At 42.3% G+C, this 27,897-nt stretch overlaps 1 protein-coding gene across 1 annotated transcript; it reads right to left on the reverse strand.

Moving 5' to 3' along the window:
* Positions 1–4,385: 4,385 nt before the first annotated feature.
* Nrip3 (nuclear receptor interacting protein 3) lies at positions 4,386–22,555 on the reverse strand. Its single transcript, XM_051192657.1, has 7 exons — positions 22,299–22,555; positions 9,709–9,870; positions 9,123–9,205; positions 7,416–7,555; positions 5,351–5,403; positions 5,157–5,251; positions 4,386–4,663 (listed from the first exon to the last, which is right to left on the reverse strand). Exons 1-7 carry the CDS (start codon positions 22,470–22,472, stop codon positions 4,648–4,650), a joined length of 723 nt encoding a protein of 240 aa, XP_051048614.1. The 5' UTR covers positions 22,473–22,555; the 3' UTR covers positions 4,386–4,647.
* Positions 22,556–27,897: the final 5,342 nt, after the last annotated feature.

Consider the following 27,897-nt stretch of genomic DNA (forward strand, 5'->3'; position numbering starts at 1 on the left):
AAAGAGCAGTGATGGGGAGAAACTGGCACAGGTATCCTGAGGGTTTGGGAGAAGTTATGTCTACCAAAAATAAATGTAATTTCAGCTGACTTTAATAGAAATGGAAAGCTCGGCTCCTCTTGCTCTGTGCTGCTTATACATGTACGACCTATTCATGTAGATCATGGGTTTTTAATGCCAGAAAAACTTCCTTGACAAGTATAACCTGTCTGCAGTTTTGCAGATTTTTTCCTAACTTACTTCATTATGGTAAAATTGTGTTTTCATATATGCATTTGTGCTCCCCCCTACCAAAATCTTGTGGGCCTTTGTGTTAGTATCTTTGGAGCTGGGGACTAATATCTAAGCATTCATGTGGGGATCAGGGAAAGGGAAAGAAATTCCTTTAGTTGTCACAGGGATAACAGGTACTTGAGTCCTTGTTTGATTTCTTTCCTACTGGAGAGATGAGACTGAGATACCCAATGTGCGAATGGCAGACCCTGGGGAACTGAGGTAGGTGAGGAAAGACCTCTAACCAGGATTACTTTAGAGCCATTTTGTTTATACTCAGCACTCTGAGCATCTGTCCTCCTCCCTGCCCTTTTCCTGGGTTCCCTTTAAGTAGGTTTTCCTAGTCCCTTTCTTATTTCTTTTACCTGCTAGGGGTTGAGCCCAGAACCTCACACATGCTAGGCAAATTCTTTTCCACTAAGCAGAGTCCCCAGCCCCTACTCCATTCTTCTTGATTAACAGGCCAGGGTACTCTCATCTCTCAGGAAAGCCTGAAAAACTCTCTTGTGGGCAATGATCAGGAAGGCAAGAGGAGCCGTCTCCAAACTTAAAGTCAGAATTAAGAAGCCCAAGTGGTCACTGTGACATGTGCACCTGTCAGTTTGCCCATCTTATTTAGTTTCCTTAAATGCAAGATTTTCTGCACTCTGTGAAACACGTTAAGCATGCTTTATCATACATGTGATCACTGACTAGTGTCCATCTTAGTACCAGTAATCTTGCAGCCAGAATGTCATGTCTGTTTCCGGAGCTGCTGATGCCACTGTGGCTGCTAAATTCTTGGGTTCCTAAAATAACAAAACAGTTGTAACTGATGCAGAAGCAGCCAGTGCCCTTAACCACTAAGCCCTCTCTCCAGTCCCTCAGCTGTTGTCATCTTGAAATCAGAGCAGCTATGACTACCTGCTCCTGAACTTCCCAAGAAGACCTCATCTTAGAGTCTAGCCAGACCTCCTGTCCCTTCCCTGCTGCCAGAGGCACAAATCCTGCCCCAAATGATGTGGTTTTGGGGGCAGAGTGCTAGGAAAATACAGGTGGTGGAAAGTTGAGCAGGGTTGGGATAACAGTGACAGCTTTTGTGAGTTGTCACTATATTGGGATGGGTTCAACATAAAAGACTGTTCTTGTAGATGAAGGCTTGGTGAGTACCCAGCACTTTATACTGTGAATTCAGTACTTTTTTAAATTGTTTCATAGACACAAAGCCAGGTTCAGTGAGATTCACTACTCTGTCCAAAGACTTTAAGAGGGAGCCAAAGCAGTAGCAACAGTTGAGCTGCCTTGCATTCAGCAGGCCTTAAAGCAGAAGGCTGATGCAGTCAGATTGGGCCCTGACTCCTCCACTTTCCAGGTCCTAACCCTGGCACAAAGATTATCAGACAAGCACACAGAGGGAAAGGGTCCAGTTTATTGATATATCAGTGTCACAAATAAGCCCAGTACAGCCAAAAACACTGAGCAGATAAAGTGCTAATGCAGAGAGACCTGGCAACAGAAGGAGGGAGGAATCCAGTTCATCTCCTCCATGTCCCCAGCCTGAAAAGGTATTTCTACTACACGAGAGTAAGGGTAGCTAGGTAATCCCATCTATAGATGCTCTGAGCTAAGGAACAGAAAGTCATACTAGTGAGCTGTGTGCAGAGCAAGGAAAAAGGAAAATCATAAAATATTCCCTCTTCAAATTAGACAGGAATACCAAAAGTAATTTTTTCAACTTCCTGGATGTGACATCTATTAAGGAATGAGACAGGTTGGCTACTATTTCCCAGGGACTCAAAACTATGATGCAGTAGACACTTTTTTATACCCTTAGAAACACTAAATTTCTGACTAAGAAAAACTCATTTATCTTCTTACTTTGCTAGCTCCCCAAAGCAGAGCTAGTATCCCTTTGGGAACATTGGGGAGACAGAAGCTATAAGATTAACTAATTTTGGCAGCATTTAAAAAGCATTAATGACAGGATGCAGAGGCAGACAGATATATATGAATTTGAGGCCTCCTCATCTACATACTGAGTTCCAGGCTATCTTGAAGCATTTTGGGAGTCTCTTGTTCCTGGGGATTAAAGTAATTTGGTTAAAGATTTCAGATGATTTGAATGAGCTGAGTGAACTATGACATGTAGTCCAGTTCACCCCAGCCATTTCTGTTTCCAAATTGAAAAGTCAGTGACTGACTTTCAGGGACCAAAAGAACACTAAGGGCCATCTAATCATTCTAATGCCATACAGTGATGAACTCAAAAGGGCCAGGATCAAGTGCATCTTTCAAGAACCTGAGGATTCCTGACCTTAAGAAATCCAAATAAGGAGACACTAGAAGGAGCCTGCAGTCTGCTTCCCTTGCAGTCAAGAGTCAGGGAAAATAAGGGGAATGACATCTTCCAGCTCTGGCCTATGAGAAGCAGGCCAGTGTGATGCTGTGGTAAACACAAACTCAGTGGAAGGGCACATTCCTCTCTCATAGGCAGACTGGATGGCTGGGACACTAGACGAGATTCAAAGTTTGAAAACTACTGCTATGAGCCAAGGGTAGACTTAGGAACATTGTAAAGGGATACTCACAGTTGAATAGTTTCTGACTAGCCAAATATTTCTATAACTGAACTGAAGGGAAGGTTCCATTATAGGTACCTCTATACCTGAGATAACATGCTAGCAAAAGCTAACAACAACCTCCCTGTAATTTCCCCAGACCACTGAGATGAGTCAGGAAATCCTAGGCAGTCATAAAGGCCATTCTGTTTTATTTTGTTTATTTGTCTTTTGAGGTGTGTGTTCCTGACTGGCCTGGAACTCACTTTGTAGACCAGGTGGTGTCATACTCAGAGACTCACGTGCCTCTGCCTTCTGAGTGCTGGGATTAAAGGCATGCACCACACCCAGCTCTTGATGGTTCATAACACTGCCTTGTACTGGGGTATTTCCCAATCTTCAATTGCCTGCCTGGATGATTCACTCTCTATTTCAATGCCAGGGTAGTTTCCCAGGTAGGCTTTCCCACTGACCGAGTGTACTCAGTCCCCTCCCTTCTATCCTGGCCCTACTTTGACTTTTATTTTTCCTTTCTACCTCTCTTTCCAGCTACTTGGATCATTGTTATATGAAACAAAAACAGACAGAAATTCTGGCTGGTTCTTAGGGGCAATCAGTGTCTCGTAGTGACAATTAGATTGTTAAATTCACTGTGAGAGACTGTCTTTACAGCTTGTTTTTTATGCCCCCCCCATCTCATTGTCTTCTGTGGTATATGCCTATGAGAGGGTTTGTGTAGGGATTTGTAGGAGTGTATGTGGAGCTGTGCACCTGTGCACGCTCACAGAGGCCAGAGGAACATGTTGTCCTCTATTCCTCTATCACTCTCTACTTTGTTCCTTTGAGGCAGGGTCTCTGGAGAAATCTCGCCCCCTCTCACTCTTTCTCTCCCTCTTTTGGCTAGACCAGCAGCTAGAAAGTCCCAGCAGTTACCCTGTCTTCTACGCCCTCAGTTCGGGGATCACAGGTGTGTGTAGGACTGTGCCCAGCTTTTGTTTGGGTACTGGGATCCAAATGGCAGTCTTCATGCTTGCTGCGAAAGCACTCTTAGTCACTCAACCATCTCTCTCTACGTCTAATGCTGGCAATTGAGCCCAGGACCTTGTGCACATTAGACACAAACTCCACCACTAACCCGCATGCATCAGGACCCTCTGTGTTTTGCACTCTCACCCTGCTGCCTTCCTCTTAAGGCTTGGTGAAAAGTGAAACAGCACAAGGGCCTTGGTTTGGATGTCAGGCTGGATTCTGGCTGTCTTCTGTCGCTGACTTAATGTGTAAGTTTAGACAATTCACTTGCCTGTCTGTGTGTTTAACTCAATTGTCTGGAATAGGTGATCTCTCTGAGACATCAATTCGCACTGGAAAAATCAATTACTTCATTAGAAGAGACTTCAAGACATGTTTCTATATCTCTTTGAAACAGCTAAAAAAGAGGTTCCTATTTACTATATATTTTACTATTTAAAAATTAAGTGTTATCTATAGAGAAATAGAACCTGGCAGCCCCTACACTGGACTAATAAAAGCAAATTCTTGGAATAAGCAGAGAAATAGGCCACAAATGAGACCTGGCAGTGTCAAAAAGGGTCTATAAATTAAATATTCAAAGAAGTAAAAAACAATGGCTGTTTAACCATTAAGCCATTAACTAGACAAGATCTCTAAGCACAAACTATAGTCTAGAAAGGTCTGAGTGGGAAGAAGCCCCTGCAGGATGTACTGAAGGGAAGGACTTGGTCCAGAGCAAGTTACTACTGCATTTAGTTAAAACCCAGTTTTCTCAGTCTGTCAACCTGGTGTGTGTGTGCACCTGCAGACACGTTCCAGGCTGCAATTACGCTTCTGACGTGCTGAAAGGAGAAAGAAAAAAGGATTGATAGCAAATTCAAAGAAGTTAATCTGATGGCTTTAAAACTTCTCATGCATACACATATAATCCCAGCACTTAGGAGGCAAAGGCAGGAGGCTCATAAATTCAAAGCCATCCTGGGATACATACTAAAACCCTATCTCAATACCCCACTTCTACCTCACACCCCATTCCATGCTTGAGCTATATACTGAAATTCTGTTACACACACACACACACACACACACACACACACACACACACACACCTCTAGCTTAAAGAGCTGTTGATTTCTTCCTCCATTCTGTGTGGTCTTGTTTGTTTTAGTTTTTTAATTATTATAACATGTGGACTACAGAGTTCTGTGGGACAGTGAACTCTGGTCTGGGGAAGGGCAGACTTCTGCTATGACTGAAAACTGACAGTCACACTGTGTGAGAATCCACAACTCATAACAGATTGATCTGTCTTCACTGGCTGGTTTCTGTACTCACTTGTCTTCATTCAAAGAAACTGTCTCCACAAAAGGGATTTCTTCTTTGTCTGACTTCCCAACAATCAGCCGGTGCTTGTCCAAATTTATGATACACTAAAACAAAGGAGGACCACTGGTCACGTGTCAGTGATGCTACTCTCAGTTCCCTGCCTCTGAGAGGATGGGTCACAGGACAAGTAGATTCTGGCCTACCTTCAGGGATCTAAGAGTCTGCAGACCAAGTGACAAGTTTTTTTCATTGTCATCTAAAAAAACAAAACAGTAAGATTCAGATACTTCCATGCTGGCTTGGATGTCAGCCTAATCACCGTTAGGTTCATTTGTCCCCCTCCCCCCCATCAATCTATCCATCCACCCACCCATCAACAAATCAGCTAGCTAACTAGCCAATAAATATCTGTTGAACATTTATTATTGAGTACTTTCTCAGATTATTACAGTTAAAAAAAGGTAAGAGCCAAAATTCAAACCAGAGTGTTTTTCACTCAAGAAGAAGAGGCCTTCAACAGAAACTAGGCAGTTAGTCTAATACTGAACATATGAGAAGCACAGAGGGAGAGCAGGCAATTAAGAATTTATGGTAGAGAAGTAAGAACATCTTGCCTTCATCAATAGCTGTGATGATATCTTCTTTATACTCTAACAAATAAACTTTGCCTGAAGACCAGAGGGTAGAGCTAGCCACTAGCTAACCATAGACCTCTGGAGGTCTGTACAAGCAGACAGGAAGTGAGATGGCTGGGTGGAGATTGAAATATAGGCAAGAAGAGATAGGAACTAGGTCTTTTCAGTCTGAGGATTTTATAGAGGTAAGAGTTCTAGTGGCTGGCTGCTCTGCTTCTCAGATTTTTCAGCCTTCACACCCTAATGACTGACTCCAGGCTTTTATTATTAAGATCTATTAGAACTTGTGTTACAAATACCAAGTTCATGAAAAGTGCCCTGGGAGGTATTTTAACTTGCACATAAAAATATCTGTCTCTAGGCAGGTAAGATTTCTCAGTGGGCAAGGAGCTTGCCAGTACTGAAGACCTGATTTAACCCTTGGAATCCACATGGTAGAGGGAAAGACCTAACTAACCTCTGACCTTCATACAAGTGTCTTGTCCCATGAGCATACCCCCTCCCCAAATGGGTAAATAAGTAAATGTAGAGAAAGTCTGTTTCCTTGTGGCCTATATGTACAATGGATTTTCTTTTTTAACCATAAAGAAGAATGAAGCTATGTCATTTGTAGGATAGGAGATGCAACTGGAAATAAGTTAATGCCAAAAAGACAAATACTTCTTGTTTTCTCTCATTTGTTTGTGTCAGACTTCATACACAAAATCATATATAAACAGATAACATAAAATAGTAGTGAAGCTGTCTAGGGAAACAATGGGGACTAACTGGACTGAGAAGAGTGAGAAAGGGAAGTGGGATATGCCTGAAGAACATTTGTGTACTTATATGATTTATAATATTTTATTACTAAAGAAGTTAATTACATGTATTTATTTCATGGGGGAGCCCCTGTGCCATATATCACGTGTGGAAGTCAAAGAACAATTTGCAAAACTGTTTTCTCGTTCCTCATGTAGGCTCTGGGGATCAAACTCAGGCTGTCAGGCTTGGTGGCAAGCACCTTAATCCCCTGAGCAATTCCACTAGCTCCATCGTATTTTTAAAGATTTCTTTATTTAGTGTTTATGTGTATGTGTGTATACCACATATGTGTACAGGAGCCTGAGAACATCAGAAGAAGGAAGGTGTCAGATCCCTTGGAACTAGAGTCACAAGTGGCTGTGAGCCATCCCATGTAGATGCTGGGAGCCTAAACTGAGTCTACTGCAAGAACAGGAACTACTCTAAACCACTGAGCCATCTCTCTAGCCACCAGTAAATGCATATTTAAAGATTAAAAAAATAATGTGCTGGGCTAAGCATGTTTGTGCATGCCTTTGATCTCAGCACTCAGGGGGAGGGACAGGAGAATCTCTGTGAGTTCAAAACCAGCCTTGTTTGTATACTGAGCTCCAGGATAGATAGGACTATTAGAAAGACCCTGTCTCAAGAAAGAAAAAAAAACAAAAAAACACCCCAGAAATGGGTATGATGGCATTTTAATTACTGCACTTGGAAGGGTAAACTTAGTACAAAGGTATACAGCACAAGAAAATAGGAACCTTTGATTTTTGAAGAATTCAGTATTACAGGCATGGACCTCAGAAAGGTTTATGTTAGATACATGGGTCTAGTCCCCAATTTAACTCACCAACAACAGCTGCTGGGCAATCCAGACGGAGAGACCCCACTGTAATCAGTAGGTGCTCAATCTGACCTACTACTTTGAGATGCCGTGGTAGAGAAAGCTTTTCTCCTTCATGCTTGTGAGATTTGACGTGGTCCTTTAGTCTGAAACACAGAAAGGTATCATAACCTCATTGGCAAAGATTTCTGATTCACAATAGGGATTCTTTTGGGTCTTCCTGGCCTAGCCAGCTTGTACTTACTTCAATCTTTTTTCTAAACATGCCAGGGGAATACAAAAGAGACCATGAGACTTGTTTCCTATTTTTAAGACACTTACATCACTACCTGCATTTGTGAAGAAGGAGTTTTGATGCATTCAGAGAATTCTGCTTGCATCCTAACATCCCCATATATGTGTGAGGTAATTTAATTAATGTGTCTTTTACCCATCTGTGGGTATCAGATATCAGATGACAAATTAAATTTGATTTTAAAAAGGCTTGGTTTAGGGGCCCATTTAACCCCTCCTTTCTATTTCGGTTTATTCCTATAAGATTTTCTTAGGTTTTGAGGTTAACGGAGACAGGCATTTACTTGGTAAGTGCATTAATATTGGTACCAGAAAAGAATATTATGGAGAAAGTTCTCACTGATTTGAGTTGCTTTTGTGGGCAAGGGAAGAAAGGAACAGTACCAAGGGCTCACACAATTACATAAGCTGATTGGAATAGCTAGCACCCAAGCTATTATGGGTTCTAGGATAAATACTTAATTATGGATTTTCTGTGCCAACACTTTTTCTCTCCTCCATTTCCTCTTTTGGTGTTACAGCCCATCCAAAAGAAAACGAATTGCAGTTTTACAGATGGTTATTAATTCCTCCAGAATCATGACAGTTTGCTGCCTAATTATGCACCAGGACATTATTAGCCTTTTTGGAACCATCACATTGTACATACCTCATCTCTTCACCACATTAAAAATAAATAAATAAATAAATAAATAAAACAAATTTAAGATTCTTCCCACTGGAGTTCTGGAATCTACTTTACCCCAACCCTAGATAGTAATGTGCAAAATTCACAGAGCCAACTTCATGGAGGCAGAGCAGTAATGGGGAGCAAGAACAAGGCAGATGTAGAAGATATGTAATGCACTCATTAGAACCCAAATGAAGCCCTGGGTAAGCCCACTTGAGAATATGCACGTCTTGGATGAAGTTCAAAACAGGCCACTTGGTCTGCCTCAATAACTGTTTAATTGCAGAGATTTGGTCTGAGGAATGATTTACTCTCTACAGGGAAATAAGGGAAACAATACTAAGTTGATTCTGCTTATTTTAGGCTAGATACCTCAGAGGCCATCTGGAACTCTAGAAGAAAGAGTAGGGAAAAGGAAAGAAGTAACAGGAAAGGTTGAGTGAAATGGCAGTAAGACAGAATGGCTTTCTCTGTCCAGGAGAGGGAGAACCCTGGCTTTTTTCTCTCATCCCACAGTCTAAAAGTCTGCTCAAAATGTAGCAGAAGGCCCAAAGTGTCCTGGATCTCTTCCGCTGTCTGACAACTGCCACACTTCCCCTCTATTAAGGAAATTGGTTCTGGTCTAGACAAAAACTTTGCATGTTTCTCTGTGGTTCTGTGGATATATCCAAGCATATATAACCTGAAATAATGTTCAAACAAGGAGTATAATTACATCTGATGTGCACCCAGTACATGTGGCTCCTTACCCCAATCTGTCCACACAAGCTGAAGAGATGAGATTATACTGACAACCGGTGTCAACCAAAGCTTTGAGGTCCTTTCCAGCACACTGTGGGAAGGAAATATACTCTTTAATAGGATCTAGAGAAGCAAAAGAGGAAAAAAGCAAAGAGCAAGAAGCAGCAGATATCAAATGAAAGGCATGGTTTGAGAGCAACCTTCAACTGGATAGAATACCCATAAGGAACTATGGGGGCTTTCATTTTATATACTAAATATTATATATACAATCTTTTAAAAAATCATTCTTGGGTCAAATACAGGGCCTTGAACATGCTAGATGAATTTTCTACCACTGAACTACATCCCAGCTCTTTAAAAACATCACACATCCTTTTGTAAATCTAACAAAAGCTTTGGTACTTCTTCCCATTCAAATGTGCACACATATAAAATACTACATGTATTTCTAATATATAAAACTTTAAAGCTCACTTATTAATCTCATGTTAAGAACCACTGTCTGTAAAAGTTTAAGGAAAGGGCCTACTATTGGTATTATAAAAGGCCTCCAAATTCTACTTTCTAGAAAAGCTGTTCCCTGAACATTACCTGGCAAGACACTAAAATCATATCATCGTCTTCACACTTCTTTAGCCCTTCAGACTTTGCCTGATTGAATTTGTTGGTCTTGGAGGCCCAGGGGACACGACTGCTCCGGAGCTTGGACAGGTTGGTTTCCATGAGGCGCCTCTGCAGAATGTTATGAGGTTGCTTGAGGGACAGAAAGCAGAGGCTTCTTACTTACAGGTCACTTCATCTTCTCCCACCACCCCCACCCTGGCTCCACAGAAGTAATGAAGGAACCCCACATAGCAGCTCCAACTTTGCCTCATGTGAGGATATCACTGATATTCTCAGGGCAGGTCTATAAATCAGCATGTAATAGACTACTCTGGATTATTAGGGTTTTTGTTTTGTTTTGTTTTTGTGTTTGTTTGTTTGTCAACCTGACATAAACTCAGGTTACCTGAGAAGATGGCCCCTCAGTTGAGAAAATGTTCCCATCAGGTTGGCCATAGGAAAGCCTGTGGTGCATTTTATTGACTGACAGTTGATGTGGAAGGGCCCAGCGCACTGCAGGTAGTGCTGTGCCTGGGAAAGTGATTCTGGGGCATATAGAAAGCAGGCTGAATAAGCCATGAGAAGCAAGCTATGAGGAGCAAGCCTTTAAGCAGAATTCACCCATAGCCTGTGCTTCAGTTTCTGCCTCCAGGAGGTGTGGTCTTGTGGGAAAAAGTACATCACTTTGAGGTTTTCAAAACCCTGCGATATCCCCACTGTGCCCTCTCTGCTAACTGTTTGTGGTTCAAGATGTGAGCCTTCAGCTCACAGGCAATCAATCACCATGCTTGTCTGTTACCACATTTCCTCACTGTGATGATGGACTCTAACTCTCTAAAACTCTAAGTTCAACTAAACCCTTCCTTTAATAAATTATCTTGGTCATGGTGCTTTATCACAGTAATAGAGAAGTAACTAATACATGGACTTAGGGCCAACTATGGCTTAAGAGAACTGAAGAGGCCTGGTGATATAGACTTCTGCCTTCCTCCCTTTACAAGGGCAAGTAAGGAGAAAGAAGCTTTATTCTGGAATAAGTGATCTCTGTCCATTGAGTGCCTTATAAAAAGGGCAGATTGTCAAGAGTACTCAGATGCTCTGCTAATTGCTGTTAAATGTCACACTATATAGTCTTACTTTTCATATCTATTTTGCAGATGCCTTATGGTCCTGGCTCTTCTAAAGGTGGAGTTAACCAGCTTGGCTAATGAAATAGGAAGACAGTAATTCATGGCTGAGTAAACTTAACATGTACATTTTGGAACCAAGCAAACCCCACAGGAATCATCCTCACTGGCAATCTGTAAACTTGAAAATACTTGGCCTATCATGTTACTCATTAATCTATTTTTCTCCTCTTCTTCCTATCTTCTGTCCCTCAACATCCTCTTTCCATGGCATTGATTTAATATAGTATATGCTAGTGTTTGCATTCTAGTCAAACACTCTACCACTAAGTATAGTTAACAATAAAGTGGAGAGTTAAAACAGACAGACAATGACCAAGGAGAGAACTTAACAGACTATATATGTTTAAGAAACTAAATGTCAGGAAACAGGTCTGAGTTTGTAGATAATGTTCCTCTCTATTCCTGCTCAAAGTAGCCTCCAGACCATTTAGAACATTTCTTCTTCTCTCTTTTTTTAGGTTAAGTCATTTGACCTAAGAAATTTTCTATGTACATGTATCTTGTGCCTACTTTATAATAATGTTTCAAAACTCTCAAAGTATAGCAAGATTCTAACCAACCACATCCCTCCTCTGGTTCACAGGGTAAGACATTACTCTTAGAACTGTAGGTCCCAAGAGGTCCTGGGGAAGGGGATAGTAGAGGGAAAGTCTTTATTATAAGCTACCTTACAGATTTCAAAGGAAGAAAGGAGTCAGAGCTGTGGCTCACTGTAAGAAATAAATTCCCAAAATACACTGATTCTTGGCAAAGCAAGCTATAAATTAGTATCCCTGGGGAGAGGAGAGGAAGGAGCATTGATGAAGGAAATGTATGTCTCTTAGCTTGATAAGGGTGGCTAGAGAAAGTGCTAACTCAATCCGATTTTGTGACACAATACTGTAAGAACACTTTGTTCCTCAATAGAAAGAAATCTCATATTTTTTCACTAATAAGATGGATCCTAGCTTGAGCCATACTAAAGCAGGGAGGTGGTTTCTAAAAAGTCCCACTTAGCAGGACCTTCCCAGACAAACTGAATTTGCATATGGGTCTTTAAGGGCTATCTAATCAAAATCTCCCATCAAAAGCTTGTTCTTTCTACACTGTCTTGCTGAACATAACAGTATCAGGTTATTTATAATCTATTAGAGGAACCTAATCATTAACACTCTGAATTCATTCCTAGTATAGTCATCCTTCTGTATTTTCTTCCCTTTCTCCTGGAGCCTTTCTCTGTAAGCTAAAGAGCATACTTGACATTCCTAGATTCTGGAAAGAAAAAAAATCCCCACAAAACTCAAAAACATATAGTGGATACTTATTTTTTTTTCTTTTGGTTTTTTAAGACAGTGTTTCTTTGTGTGGTTTTGGCTGTCTTGGGACTCACTCTGTAGACCAGGCTGGCCTCAGATTCAGAGATCTGCCTGCCTCTCCCTGTCAAATGCTGGAATTAAAGGCATACACCACCAATGAGTGGCTCTATTAGTTGTTTTGTTTTTTAAAATCATAAATCTGGTTTCAGTTCTTAATCTAATACAAAAAGTCCAATACAATGAAATGATAAAAATAAGGGAGCCAGACATAAGAAATACAATTAATTTCCACAGCAGATTTATAGAAACCAAGTAACCCATATTAAACTCAGATATTTGATCATTTTATTATATCTACATATTTTTTGCAATTTATTTATTTTTATCTCATGTGGATTTGTGTTTTGCCTGCATGTATGTCTGTGTGAAGGGTGTCAGATCCCCTGGAACTGGAGTTATAGGCAGTTATGAGCTGACATGTGGGTACTGGAAATTGAACCCGGGTCCTCTGAAAGAGCAGCCGGTACTCTTGACCACTGAGCCATCTCTCCAGCCCCATGTCTACATATTTTTAAATTTTACTTTTTTGTTCATTTTTATGTGTATGAGGGTTTTGCTTGCATGTATGTGTATGTGCAAGCCTGGTACCTTTAGGGGCCAGAAAAGGATATCAAATCCTCTGAAACTAGAGTTACAAATAGTTGTGAACCACCATGTGGAAGCTGAAAATTCAACCTGGGTCCTCTGAAAGAACAGTCAATTTGCTTAACCATTCAATCATCACTCCAGCCCCATGCCTACAGATTTTAGGAGGTTATATAGCTGAAATTTACCATGCTCCCAACCAAAATTTTTCTAGCATTATAGTAAAGAAGAAAGGCTTAAATCACACACACACAAAAAACAAAAAACAAAAAAAAGTAAGAGAAGAGGAAAATAGATTTTGTAAAAAATTTGACATCAAAACAGCATATAGCTGAGTAATAACTGGCTTGAACTAGAGAAAATTTGAGTGCTTCACACTATTTTACTTCACAGACCACAGGAGTGGTAGCAGCTGATATATGTTTATAAAACTCCTAGTTCCCTCCATCTTGGGCAGTTAACCAGATTCTATCTTTCTTTTGGCAGAGCCATGTGACTGAGTTTGAGATGACAGAATGTGAGTAAAAGTGATATGCACACCTCTAAGACTGGCCCATAAAAAGTTCCTGAACATATATATTTTTTTTTAATTCTGAATGAGTGACTGGCAGAGTTGAGTGCCATGGCAAACTTTTCAAAGGTCACTATCAACTTGGGTCTCTGGAACTACATGCAAAGTTATCTTGCTAACTTTTCTACTAGTACAGTCACCCTCAGAATTTATCCCAGGATCCTCTGCAAATATCATGGATATTTTGTGCCTTATATAACATAATGACTATTTGCATATAAACCTGGTCATATCCTCCCCTATATTTTAACCATCTCTAGACTGCTTACAATATATAATATAATGTAAATAGATGTTATACTATATTGTTTAGAGGATAATGACCAAGGAAAAAGTTAGCCATGTTGGTAGAGAAGCAGGTTTTTTATTTTAAACAGGGTTTCATTATGTAGCTCTGGCTGGCCTTGAACTCACAGAGATCTGCCTGCCTCTGGCTGAGATTAAAGGCATGCACTACCACTTGCAGCTCAGAGGTTTTATTTTTTAAAACATTTATACTATTTTATTTTTAAATAATTATATAATTTTAGTTGTGTGTGACCACATGTGCACATGCACACATGAGGCTGGAAAAAGGTGCCAAATCCCCTGAGTTAGCAGGCAGCTGTTAGCTGGCCAAGATGAGTGCTGAGAACCTAACTTGAGCCCTCTGGAGAGCAAGTGCTCTTAAATGCAAGAGCAGTTTTCTCAACCAACCCAAAACCCTGGCAAAACTGAGAAGTTAGAGGTATTGTAACTTCTACCATCTGAGGTGTGAGCAGGGATAGAAACAGAACAGTATAAGCAATGGTTCTCATCATGTGAGTCATGACCCCTTTGGGAGTTGAATGACCCTTACATGGGGGTTGCATATCAGATACTTATATTACAGTTCATCACAGTAGCAAAACCACAGTTATGAAGTAGCAATGGAATAATCTTATGGTCACCACAGCATGAGAAACTGTATTAAAGGGTTGCAGCATTAGGAAGGCTGATAGTCACTGGATTAAAGCCTGCATATGACCCCCACTTGACCCAAATAGTTGGGAGGAATACTAAAAGTTTGCTCTTTGTAAAAGCAATTTAAAATACTACAGCTGGCAATAGTTTGGCTTCCAGATGTGTATAACGGCTATAGGATAATATTGGGTACCACACTAAGGAAGAACTGAAGGTCGTGAACTTAAAGATTCAGAGGGCAAAGCCTAGCACAATGAAGGGAGCAAAAATCTACCTCAAGATATTACATCCTTGGGGGGACTAAAAAAGAAAACAGGCAAAAAGATATCACATGACTATGGAATATCATAAATGACATGGATCCTAAAAGCTTCCAAAGAGAAAAATATGACCCAAATACAAAAGATTGGGAGCTATAATGATAAAGATCCTTGAACAGTAAAAACAAAAAAAAGCATGCTAAAAGACAATGAAATAATACCTTCAAAAATCTAACAGTGGGGGCTGGAGAGATGGTTCAGTGGTTACAAGCACAGGTTAATTCCCAACACCCACATGGAGACTTATAACCTCCCATCACTCCAGTTCCAGGGGTACCTTAATCTAAGATTCTGATGTTTTCTTCTGGCCTGCATTGACACAAATACATGCAAACAAAACCACCCATATACATAAAATAAAAACTATTTTTAAAAATCCAAATACCTAGCCATGCTATTAATCAACTCTCAAGGAGTTATTTACCACACAACCATACGAAGATACCTAAAGATATTCAACCAAAAAAGAGGGAGACAAAAGACAAAAAACATAGGGTCCAAGAAATAAAGGCTCCAGTAGAGGGGATTCTTGAGAGCTGGCTCAGTGGTGAAGAGCATTTGGCTGCTCTTCCAGAGTATCTGGGATGGATTCATGTGTGGCTTACAACTTTCTGTAACTCAAAGCCCAGGGAATCTAATGTCAGCTTCTGGCCTCAGCTGGAACAAGGCATGCATGCATATATATATATATATGCATGCATATATATATATATGCAGGCAAAACACTCATAGACATAAAATAAATAAAAATTTGAAAATGATCCAGTAGAGAAAGACAACAAAGGAAATTCTGCCAGCAGATGAACAGCAGCCAGACCAAAATGAAATGAGAAAATGGAAAGAATGCCTTTAAGAGGAAAAAAAAATGAATCAAACATGGTGTCATGCTTATAATCACAACACTTGAGAGGAGACAGGAAGATCAAGTAAGTGTTCAAGGCCGGCCTTAGCTACATAGTGAGTACAGGATAAGCCTGGGCTATATGAGACTCTGCCTCAAAAATAAAAATGAGTACATACTGTGCTAGAGTCCAACCAGATAACTCACCCCCATCAAAGAATCTTTTTTTTTTTTTTGCAACAGAAAGCATTACAGAAAACCACAGCCCATCAAAAGGCAAAGAGCAAGTGATCATGTGATGCTCAGCTCTAAACATCTATAATACAACTCCTGCCCCTAAGGCTCAGGGAACACAAAGGAAGGGAGGATGGAAAGATTCTAAGAACCAGCAGAGCATGAAATTTGCTGTAAGACTGCAACTTCTAGAAGTATCATGGAAGCTACAAACATGAAATCTCAACATGGCTGCCTAAACAAGACCTGAACAAGGACAACACCAACAGACATGCTAACATGGAAGGGGAAAATCTCACAGTGGGGTTAAAAAAATATATATGGTGATTCCATAGCCTAGGAAATAGTGATACCACAAGAAAGGCCAGCTTACAGAGATTTAAGTGGAGTGTTATTTTTCTAAAGCAACAAGAGATTTGAAGTTGGATACTGCGTACATTAACTCAGCAGATTAACAATTTCATTTCTCTTGCACATGCCCACATGGCCATAAGCAAGGTACCCTAGATCCAGGCATTATGTCCACATTCAAAAGAGGAGGGAAGAGGATGGGATGCCATCCATCCCTTTTGTCACCAAAAACAAATGTTTTTCTATAAGTTCTTTAGCAGGTTTTTTTTTTCTTTCTTCTGTATCTTATTGATGAAATTCAACAGCCATCCTCACTGCAAGAAACTTGGAACAGAATTGAGCTTTTCTAATTTGTATAGAAAGTCAAATAGAAAAGGACTAAAAATGGAAAACCAATTAGGTAACTAAAGCATCTGCTAGAACATGCAAAACTAAATAGTATTTATATGTATATATAACACACACAGGATAATTTTTTGAAGATTTATTTAATTTTTAAGTACCTGTAATTGTGTATGTGTACATCTGTGCATGTGCCTATGTATGTGTCTGTTTCTTGACTGCAACACAAAGGACACAGGGCCACAAGTTCTTATTACCATGCCTTACCTGCCATAAATGACTGTACCCTCCGTCCATGAGCTAAAATAAATCATTATTTCCTAAAGTTCCTTTAGGCAGGTATTTTTGTCACAGTAACAAGAAAAATAACCAATACACCTGCTTAACATCTTTTCCCTCATAGCTGTCCTACTTGGTACATTAAATTTTTTATTTATTTATAATTATGTGTCAGGGCAGGGGGTATATGCACATGAGTGCAACGCCCTCAGAGAACAGAAGAGAGCATTGGGTCCCCTGGATCTGGAGTTACAGGTGGTTGTAACCACCCAATGTAGGTACTGATAAACAAATTCAGGTCTACTGGAAGAGCAGTGTGTGTTCATAAACCCTGAGCCATCTTCCCAACCTATACTTGGAGCTATCAACTGCAGATACTTGAGATTATTATACAAACATATATTGATTTAACTACTTAATTGCTAATGGATTTCTTCCATATATTTGTCATCAAAAATTCTTCAATAAGCCCAACATTTTTATTCTTGAACATGTCTTCCAACTAGCTTCTAAAGCCATCTTTCTGTTTATCCTTTGCCTTGTCTATTGGTTCCTTTACCTCTGTTCCATTTTAAAATGTCACTGTTCTTCAGGGCTCTATATTTGGCCTTTTTCTCACTCTGCCTTGGGCAATTTTATCTGTTTTCATTGCATAAATTGCTACCTTTATAAGGACTCTGTCTCAAGCACAGCTTTTACTCTTGAGTTTCACGCTCATAGTGCCAACTGTGCCCCTCTACTTGGACATTCCACAGGCACTTCAGACTGAATTTATCCTACCCATATTTCCCATAAATGTTTTTTTCTTCTCTCTCCCCTATTTTGGTGAATGAAATTCTGTCTCCTCATATATTACTCTGTATTTCTACTGCTAAATCTAAGCATCTATAAACCTAAAACATTACCTTCATGAGCTCTTCCCCTTACAATGGTTCTGTTTCCAGCTGGATCAAACAAAAATTCTCAATTTACGATCCAAGATCTACTAACTACCACTCATCCCCCTTCCCAATCTCAACTATTTAATTATCTCTGCATGAGGGCTTTCTAATTTTAGCAAATTACCCCTTGTCAAATATTACTTTGGACAAATCACTAATCTCACTAAGTTTTGCTTTTCTTTCTTCTCTTTCTTTCCTTTTAAAAGATTTGTTTATTTTTTATTCTATATGCATTGGTGTTTTACCTGCATGTATGTCTGTGCGAGGGTGTCTGATTACCTGGAACTTGAGATACAGACAGTTGTGAGCTGCCATGTGGGTGCTGGGAATTGAACCTAGGTCCTCTGGAAGAGCAACCAGTGCCTTTAACTGCTGAGCCATCTCTTCACACCCAAATTTTGCTTTCTTTAACAGTAATAAATGAGATTTGAGCTCCACATTTCGTCAGTTACTTCTTTCTGCCAACCTTAGCAGCTGGCACAACCATCTACTTGTTTTGGTTATGTTTAATTAATTTTTGAGATGTTGCCCAGTCTAGTCTTAGGTAGCTTGGAACTATAGGCAATATACCCAACTCTTCTTCTTTTCTCTCTCTCTCTCTCTCTCTGTCTACTTTATTTTATATGTATGGGTGCTGTTCCTGCATGAATATCTTTGCTCTCAGAAAGGTCAAAAGAGGGGATGAGTTGAACCCCATGGAAATGGAGCTACTGAAGGTTATGAGGCACCATGTAGGTGCAGGGAATTGAACCCCAGTTAGCCACAAATTTTCTTAAGTACTGAGCCATCTCTCTGGCATCACACACATTCTTGATTCTTTTCCTATTCTTTCCTTCCAAGTGCTGTTGCTCTTTCCTCTAAACCACACCCTTTTCTCATCTTTACTACCTCCAATCTAACCAAGCTACTATCTTTTCTGTCTATAATTCTCAGTCTCCTAACTTGTCTTCTGATTTTTATGCTTCAGTTCATTCTCTGCATAGTGACCACAGTAAGGTTTTTTTTTTTTTTTTTCATGTATGCCAGATGTAGTTTAGTGGTAGGATCCTTATCTCACATGTACAAGGTTCTGATTCAATCCTCAACATGGCAAAAACCAGATCTAGCCTTCCATTTTTTGTCTGTTACTATCTTATCTCCTATCACCACACTCCTTGCTCATTTTGCTCAAACCACACTGGCCTCTTCTCAATTCTAATCCTGATGGCCAGACTATCACAACTGCTGTATCTTTTGCCCAGAATGTTCTTTCCTGACATATTTTATTCCCTCCAATATCTTCATAAAAGTAATTATTTTAAAATAGCATTTTATTTATTGGCAATTGCATGCATATGTTCACTATCTCTTGACCATATCCACCCCCAACTTCTACTACTCTCTCCATCCTACCACAATCCCCTTCCAAAGGCTGGTATTATATGGGCATTTAACTCCTTTTTTAAGGCTACAAAGTTCTCTAATTCTTGACCTGTGGCATTATAGCTATCTAATCTATAGGGCACCAGGCTGAGCAGCTCTAATTGACAGAGGTTTGTTCTCCTCAGGTATTTAATGGACAGTTTCCTGCACTGTGTTCTACTATCCCTCTCTTGGCCTTAATTCTAGTTAGTTTGGTTAAAGTTTTGGGCTATATAACACAGCATATCATCACATGATATAACTGCTTTAAAGAGTAAAGTCTTTAGTACAACAAGAACTTTTATTAACCTGGTAATCAAAACAAGAAAAATTACAATAGTCAAAAGTCCAAGAATAAGGCTGCTTTTGTCTAGGTAGCTCTGTCAGGATTTTTGTTTTGTTTTGTTTTGGTTTTTCCAGAGAGGGTTTCTCTTGTAGTCCTGGCTATCCTTGAACTTGCTCTGTAGACCAGGCTGGCCTCGAACTCACAAAGATCTGCTTGCCTATGCCCCCCAAGTGCTGGGATTAACGGCATGCACTACCAATGCCTGGTTTGTTCTATCAGTTTTTTTTTAAGTTAAATCTAGTTTTAATTCTTAATTTAATACAAAATCCCAATACAATGAAATGACAAAAATAAATGAGCCAGATATAAGAAATATGATTAATTTCCACAGCAGACTCTGTCTCAGCCAACTCCACACACAAAGCAACTGGGTAAAGGCACTATCCTGGGACCAAGAGGTTACCTTACAGGTGCCAGCTGCCAAACCAAAAATGTTAATACCAAACCGTAAACATTACAGAAACAGTGTAATACAAGGTAGATAATTCAGAAAAGTCGGCAGCATAAATTAAAACATGGGATACTTGTATGATGAAAAGTAATCCAGCGTTTTAACACTGGTCAAACTCAAGTCAATAAAAGCTGAATCTGCACCCTCCCCTCCCATGCCTTCTTTTTGTCCCCTTTCTATTGGGGTTGTTTGACAAACTACCTCAAGCAAAAACTACAGTTAATTTTACCCTCCAAATTTCACACCATGGGAGAAATTGGAATCAGCATGCTCTATCTTGTCTGTAAATGAGTTGATAAAAATGTGTTTCTAAAATCCTTTCTGAGATTGCACTCAGGCTGCAATACCAGTTCCAAGGATGCTGTTTCACCCCGGCACTGGCAACGCTCCCTGCCCCCCTTCAGTCAGCCTTGGTTTCTGAGATGTGTTCTGGTTTCTCCCTTCAATAACTTGCACATTAAAGGTGTGAGAACAGTGGGAGAGGGCGGTTAACTATGAAAATGGGGTACAGAGAGTGTGAAGCATGGTTCAGCGTTTCACAGTCAACTGCTGTGTGTCGTGCCCATGGCTACACCCTGAAAGCCGCCTCTTTGTAGCCTTCAGCTATGCTCTATGCTGTCCACTCCCGATGGCTCAGCTGTGACAAAGGGAGTCAGGACAGAATTACCCTTACATAGTTCTAAGTCATACAAGGAGTCTCAGGAAGAAGGATGTTGTGATTCTCATCAGGGAACTCCTTAGCCACCCAGGGAAACCAAACCTCTATACCTTAAATCCAGCATTTTAAACAGCCACATTTTAATTCTTTTCATACTTCCCACCTTATTGAATAGGATTACTTTGGTCTGAAGGAGAGAAGATTCAGACCGAGTTTGTCAAATGAACCATGAATTCTTTAAAGTGAAAGAAGGAAAAAAAAAGAATTATTATCTCTTTGATAGAAATACATGTTAATTACTCATTAGATCAACTATACCCAGGCTCAAGCTGGGAAACAGCTTTTAAAAAACAGAGTAAGATAACTAGAGTATCTCTTTCCCTTCACAAGAGTATCTAATGGAAAGAGGGGGAAATCTTTGATACTGATGAATCATTAGAACTATTAAAAAAAAAAAAAAAAGCAGAATCACTAGCCTTCATTGCCATACTGGGGCCAGCCAGGGCCAACAACCACTTTCAAAATTAAGTATCTCAGAAGCTCAATATATAAGAATACTAGAAAGATTATCTAGAGCATTTATTTCTGCAAAAGACAATGTTTCACAATTTCTCTGCAGAAGCTATAGATAAAAGAAAATAATCAAAGCTGCGAGTGGTGATGCATGCCTACATTATCTTAGCAACCATGAGGCTGAGGCAGGAGAATCCAGAATTAGAGGCCAGCTCGAGCTGTGTACTGAGGACCAAGCCAGCCTAGGTTATATATAGCAAACCCCTGATGTCTCATAAAAAAAAAAAAAGTACCAGCAAACTCCAGATGAAACTACAGAGTTAGATATAAATTTGTGAAAAAGGGATGAGAATTAAATATGGGTCATATCCCTCAGCCATTCACCCTTATTCAATAGATGGAGGACAATATGGTTTTGGATTCTGGCCCACATCCTGGACTTCTACTTAATACCAAGAACAGTCCTGCCAGAAATAAAAAAGGCTGCACCAACTCCAGCTCCAACTATATACATGCATTATTAGCTGGTCTGTGAGATAGAGTAATCAGAGCTTCATCCCACCACTCACGCTTTAGAGGGAGGGCTAAAGAAGAGGGCAAGATCAGAGTGATGACATGTTTAGGTTCTGGAAATATTCAAGCTCAACCCCTTTCCCCCTGCCCGCCCCACCCTTATTCAGGGTAGAAAATCAAAGGTAGATTAAGGCCAAAACTAAACTAAAAAGATTTGGGGCGACAGGGACAGGGGCGCAGTAGAAACAACCAAAGTCATCTAGATTCAGCAACTGTCACTAAACCTCGCTTTCCACTGTTTTCTCAATCACCCACTACGAGTCACCTCTGTCTGGGACACGGGACTGGCCACGCAGCCTGCGAGGAGGCAGCAGGAACTGAGACTTGGCTGCGCGGTCCCAGCCTCGGGAGCCAAATTTCAGATCCGAATAAGCGGGAGGAAAGGAAATCTGAGGACAACAGGGCAGGGCAGGGTCTCTTTTCTTCTTCCTTGCACTGGGGAGGAGAAGGCCAGGCTCTCGGGAGAGGGCTGCAACGAGAGCAAACCGGCGGGCGGGCGAGGAAAGCTGCGCCCCCCACCCCCGGGATGAGAGATAGGGAGGGTCTTTGCCGAGCGCCCGCCAGGGAGCGGACAGCGACAGGCCTGGCCGGTGACTCAGTGAAAGCGGCTGCGAGGGCTCCGGAGATAGCGGCGGTCGGCCGGAGGGAGGCCGGAGGCCAGCGTGGCCGGGGGTGGGGAGCTCACCGTGTCCTTGGAAGAGCCCAGCTTTTTGAGGCCGTCAAGGGGCAGCAGGTCGGCGGAGTCTTTGTGGATGAACTGCACCGCCTGCTTCATCCGGCGCTGCTGCCGCAGGGACGCCGCTTCCCGCATGTCGTTCTCCTTGCGGCCACCCTCGGTGAGGAGTCCTGAGTAAAACATCGCTGAGGCGCCCGCGGCCCGGCGGCCGGGTCTCCCGCCCCGAGCACCCTCAGCCTCGAGCTCCTTGACAGCTCCGCGGGAGCCTCGCTCCCGCGCCTTTTATAGCCGAGCATGACGTCACGGGGAGCGGCCAGTGCGCGAGGGAGAGGGCGTGGCCAGCAAAGCGCCCCGCCCTCTGGTGCACCGTCCTTGGGGGTGGGGGGAGGCGTGGTGTCTAGCGTCAATCATCTACTTCCACTCCATCATCATCCACCCTGAGGAAAAGCCAGCCAGGAACAGCCCGCAGTGGACCGACTGACCCCGGGGCGCTGAGGGTCCAGCGGAGCCGCTTGGCACAATTGTCCCCTCTCCTGCGTGGGTTGCCCTGCATGCCCTGCATGGGATGGGCAGTAGGGCCCTGTACTCTAGCAGCCTCTCCCACCCCAGCCGCCGCCCACAGACTCTCAGCTCACCTGACCATGCTGAGGCTGATCCAGGGATCACTGACAACTGAGCCATGTTCAGCTTCTCAGAGTCGTGCCTTTGTGCTCCGAAGTTGGGAGAGCTCCGGATTCCTCCAACTTCAGGTCGGTCCCCAGGGCCACGTGACGAGGAGGGGGCAGGAGGATGGGCTTGATGGGGCCTTCCGAAGACCCTCGGCCCCCTGGCACCCTCTGTTCCGGAGCCTAGCACCAGAGGTGGGCAGTCAGGTCTAGTCTGAAAGCTCCATCTGCCCGGGAGTACACCTGCTCTTAAGAACACCAAAAAGCACCTGTTTTTCTCTGCAAGCGCTAGATTTTACCTTTGGGGATGGAAGTGGAATGCATCCTTGTGGGAAAATTGAAAGCTGTTTTTCTTTGAGACTCATTCATACTTTCTAGCCATTCTAAAAGGAGTGTTCTGTTTCATCTGGGTTGGAGTTGACATATGACTTAATACAAATCACATTTCTACGTTTGGGAATCACATCTCTCTTTACTGCACAGAAGCAGGCATGCACCAGAAAACTCTGCACCCTGAGAGTGCTTTAAGTTACAATAATGATACGTCCTGAGTTCTGTGGTTATGAGCTAGGTACTGGAATGAACACTTAAAAGGCACCGTCTTAGTGAAGAACAGCAGCTATGAGATAGCATCACTATTCTCTTTATACAGGCAAATGCCCAAACCACCCAATCTACCTCCAGAATGTCCCTGACTCCTTCCTTTCCATTGCTCATGGTGCTGTCAAAGTATTCCCCAGGTACCATCACCCACAGCCCTGTTGAGAACACCCCAAAGTCATCTGCTCTTGGCAGAAAGAGCCACACACCCTCTTTTGTGGTTGCATTCTGCACTTCAGCCCCATGAGTTTTCTCATGTGCTGTGGAGAAGTCTCTCTCCCAGTTACCAAATGACTTGCCTTTAGAGTGTCCTCTGAGTGGGATGTCCCCTCTCATGTGATCTGTCCCCCATCTTCTGTAATCTGTGCTTCTCCTAGACCTCAGCTCAATTTTTGCTTCTTTCAGAGAACGTCTCCTGATTGCTTAGCATCAAACCCTACCTGCCCAGTAGGCTATCAATAAACACTAGTATAAGCATGACAAAACATTAAGGTTGTGTTCAAGGAAAACAAGAAACAGCTGTGGGATCTAACCTGTGCTGGCCTTCCCATACCTGGAATGGCTAGCCTTGACCTTATGGAGATGCTTATTTTCCTTTGCCCTCCCCTCAAGACCTGCCCTAGTTTTTGGAGCACACAGACTGCTTGCAGGAAAACAAATCTAAAAAGCTGCTCACCTAGGTTCCAGGAAGCCCCAGGACAGGGGTCTTTTCCACACGCAGAGAGCAGGTAGGAATCCTCATCTCCCAGCCCTCTGACACCCTTTCATAGTGGTTTCCCTGGTTCCTTTGTCCTGTTGTTTGGGTCCCTGCTTGGTTGCTCCTCCAGTGGGTCAGCTAGGGAACTGTGAAAGACAGTTGTGCCTTGTCTCTCTAGGACAAGTGCCTCTGAGTTTGGCAGGGTGTCAGATCAGCCCAGCACAGAGGGTCCATGCAGTTTGGAATGGGAGATCTTTCCTCAGTAGAGAAACTAAGCAGGTAGATGCTCTGGGGAGTTCGGATTCTTGAGGTAGCTCAGCTCGGTCTTGCAGCCTTTTATTGCTGGGGGTGTTCTGACAGAAGAAAGGGGCTCTTGTCATAGTTAGACTCCCCCTGGGAACATCAGGAAGCAGATTCCGTCTGGTTAAACTGGAATTCGGCCATATCAAGTGTTGCTGAAAAAACCAATGGGCCCTGGCTGGAGCTGGGAACCTTTGTGTGAATTCAGAGCTCACTGTTGTAGTGGAGTTTGTGTTCTGAAACTAGATCTGTGGTACTCAGTGGTCCCTTTACCTTTTAAAGACCCTCCTTGCCAGACTGAGTCCATCGCTGTTCTCCTGTATGGTTGATGTGATGAGGCTTGCTTCCTCCATGTCAACACATGCTGAATTTCTGCAGACTACTCTCTGGACCCTCAGGTTGACAAGGCTCACCTCTGAGGGGTGTATTCAGTTCCCCCAAATGACTGAGCAAGACATTTTCCTACTTCTGAGTCTATTTCCATGTGTACAAAAATGATTTAGTGGTGTTGCATATTCAATTTTGCATTATAAACACTGAGGACTGAACCAACAGGAAAGGTTGATATTATTTCTTCATTTAGCCAATGCCCTCTGCATCTATAGACCATGAATAACACATGGAGTATGGTATACTGAGTTTAAAGCATTGCTCTGTCACTAATGAGCTATGTGACTTCCTGACTATGAGAATTTGGTTTCTTCAATGTATTGGTAACCTGTTGTGTGTTTGAGCCCACCAAGAAGTTGGCTCTGGAAGCACTCCTTCCAGATGATCTGCCCACCACCACTCTGTGACACAGAATGGGAGAGAACAGCCCAAGAGTTAAAACACTGTGTACTTGAGAATTGCTGAAGGGTAAATGATTTCCTGAAGATGCTCCCATTGTTTATCGAGCGGTATGGAAGAGCCAACGGTGGGAAAGAGAAGCCAGTTCACCAACACAAGGCTTGCTCATTGACAAAACTCAGTGGAAACTCCAACCAACTGCCTCAAACACCCACGGTCAGTTTCTGCTAGATGTTGTGAGCCCTCAGTTTGCTATTTTTTGTTACTTTGCTTGGAAACCTCATCCAAATGGACTCATCCTGGACTCTATCAGCATCTCCAACTGACTGCCTCAATAGATGTCCATTTCTGCTAGGTGTTTTGAGTGTGAAAAATTTGGTGGTGTTTTTCTGCCTGTCTGCTATTTGTTCATTTATTTTGACTTGCTCTAAACTTAATAAACTCACTCATTCAAAACTAGATCATTCTCTGGACTCTATGGAATAGTGCCTAGAAAATGGTGCTGGTGCCATCTCTACCTGTCAAGGCTGATGTGAGGATTACATGAAATTATCCAAATAACACATTGGCTTTTGAGAGCCCAGCAGAAGGGAGCTATTATCATTAATTGGGGCAACCTCAAGAAAACCCATAGGCTGCTATGATGTGAGTGGGTCTGACGAATGCTCCTTATGAAACTCCTATCGCGGCTTAATAAGGATCAGGATAAACAATTAGGCCGAACAAATGTTTATTCAGGGAGAAATAACTCACAACATAGACAGGTGAACACCAACAGGTTCCTGCTTCCAAGAATTCCTCTGGATGTCCTCCTGTTCCCATGTAGCTAGCAAGAGAGCGCTCTCCAGCACCTCCTCCGACCTGGTTCCCCAGGTCACTTCCGCCTCTGGCTCCACCCCCAATGGATGTGGTCAATGCCACAGAAGGAGACAAAATGAAAATCCCACTACAAACTCCAGGCATACAAATCAGACCTGAAAAATCTTCCTCCATCTTTAGGTCTGAGACCTCTTGAGGCAGGGACTGGCCAGCTCTATTCTTCTCCCAGTGTTTCCAGATTCTGGACTTCCCTTTTGTGCAGGATAGTTTAAGTCAACTTGTCACAAGCTGGAGTCACTGGAAAGGAGGGAAGCTTAGTTGAGAAAATGCCACCACAATGTGACTGTAAGGCATTTTCTAATTGATGGGAGAGGACACAGCCCATTGTAGGTGGTGCCACCCCTAGGCTTGTGGTTCTGGGTTCTATAAGAAAGCAGGCTGAGCAAGCCATAAGGAACATGCCAGTAAGCAGCACTCCTCCATGGCTTCTGCATCAGCTTCTGCCTCCAGGTTCCAGCCCTGCTTGAGCTCTGTCCTGACTTCCTTCAGAGATGGACTATGATATGGAAGTATAAGCCAAATAAACCCTGCCCTCCTCAACTTACTTTTGGTCATGGTGTTTCATCATAGCAATAGTAACCCCCAATGAAGGCACCATGTTAGGTAGCTCTCCTCTAACATTGGCTGTTGCTGAGGATCTGTACTTTAAACTCACAGCAAATAGGCCAGGACTGTTTCAGCTAAGATGCTTTCATATTCTTTCTCCTTGAAAGATTTATTTTTATTTTATGTGAATAGATGTTGTATTTGCATGTATATTTATGTACCACATGCATGAAATGCCTGAGGTGGCCAGAAATGATCTTCTGGGAACTGGAATTCCAGATGAGTATGACCTGTTATGTGGGTACCAGGAATTGGACTCAGTTCCTCTAGAACAGCCAGTGCTCTTAGCTACTCATCTCTCCAGCCCCCCTTTTATGCTATCCTTTTTTGGGGGGTTGAGATAGGAGTTCTCTGTGTAACAGTCCTAGCTGTCCTGGAACTCACTTTGTAAGACCAGGCTGGCCTCAAACTCACTGAGATCCACCTGCTTCTGCCTCCTAAGTGCTGGGATTAAAGGTGTGTGCCACCACTACCCAGCCTTATGTTATTCTTATGATGGAAAAAAATTGCAGCTTTCAGAAACAAAAACTCAAGATTTGTTTTTTGTTCTTTTCACTAAAAGATGCAAGGGCCTCAGGCATGGCTGGACTTCAGCCCTGTTTTCTCCTGAGCTGCTGTGTGACCATGCAGGTGGCTCCTGTCTTAGTTGTAAGCAGTTCCTAGCTTACAATCTCTTCTTCCAGAAAGACTCTTTTACTCTTCAGCTGACAAAGAAACCTTTGAGAATGAAATACAAGATGAGAGCTGAGGCTGGGAAGCCAGGGAGCCCCTTTCCCACTCCCTGGAGCGTTCTTGCCTCACCAGACCTAGGAACACAGCAGTCCTTCCTCCTGGTGTCCTTCCTACTCTCATGACTCCCTGTTACTCTCATGACCCCCTGTGGCAGGCGGAGTCCTCGTAGGTGCCAAGTGTGTGCCAGGCTGTCTGGCTACACAGCACCCAAATCTTGGCTCTAGCCTTAGAGACCTTTTCTGCTTTGGTAGGTTAAAGCAGAAATAAATCCCCTCCTCCCTCCCCTGTCAGCCTCAGAGACATTCTGAGCATCACTACACACTCAAAACACAGAGCTCCT

The sequence above is a fragment of the Phodopus roborovskii genome, unplaced genomic scaffold (genome assembly GCF_943737965.1).
Source record: "Phodopus roborovskii unplaced genomic scaffold, PHOROB, whole genome shotgun sequence".
NCBI lineage: Eukaryota > Metazoa > Chordata > Mammalia > Rodentia > Cricetidae > Phodopus > Phodopus roborovskii.

What these genes read in the sequence shown, in the direction of transcription:
- Nrip3 (XM_051192657.1), bottom strand. Translation starts at nt 22,472, where the DNA reads ATGTTTTACTCAGGACTCCTCACCGAGGGTGGCCGCAAGGAGAACGAC. An exon ending in TGATTTTAGTGTCTTGCCAG is followed by an intron (nt 9,206 to 9,708) that starts GTAATGTTCAGG and finishes TCCTTCCCACAG; the next exon opens with TGTGCTGGAAAGGACCTCAA. An exon ending in GCTTGTGTGGACAGATTGGG is followed by an intron (nt 7,556 to 9,122) that starts GTAAGGAGCCAC and finishes TCTGTGTTTCAG; the next exon opens with ACTAAAGGACCACGTCAAAT.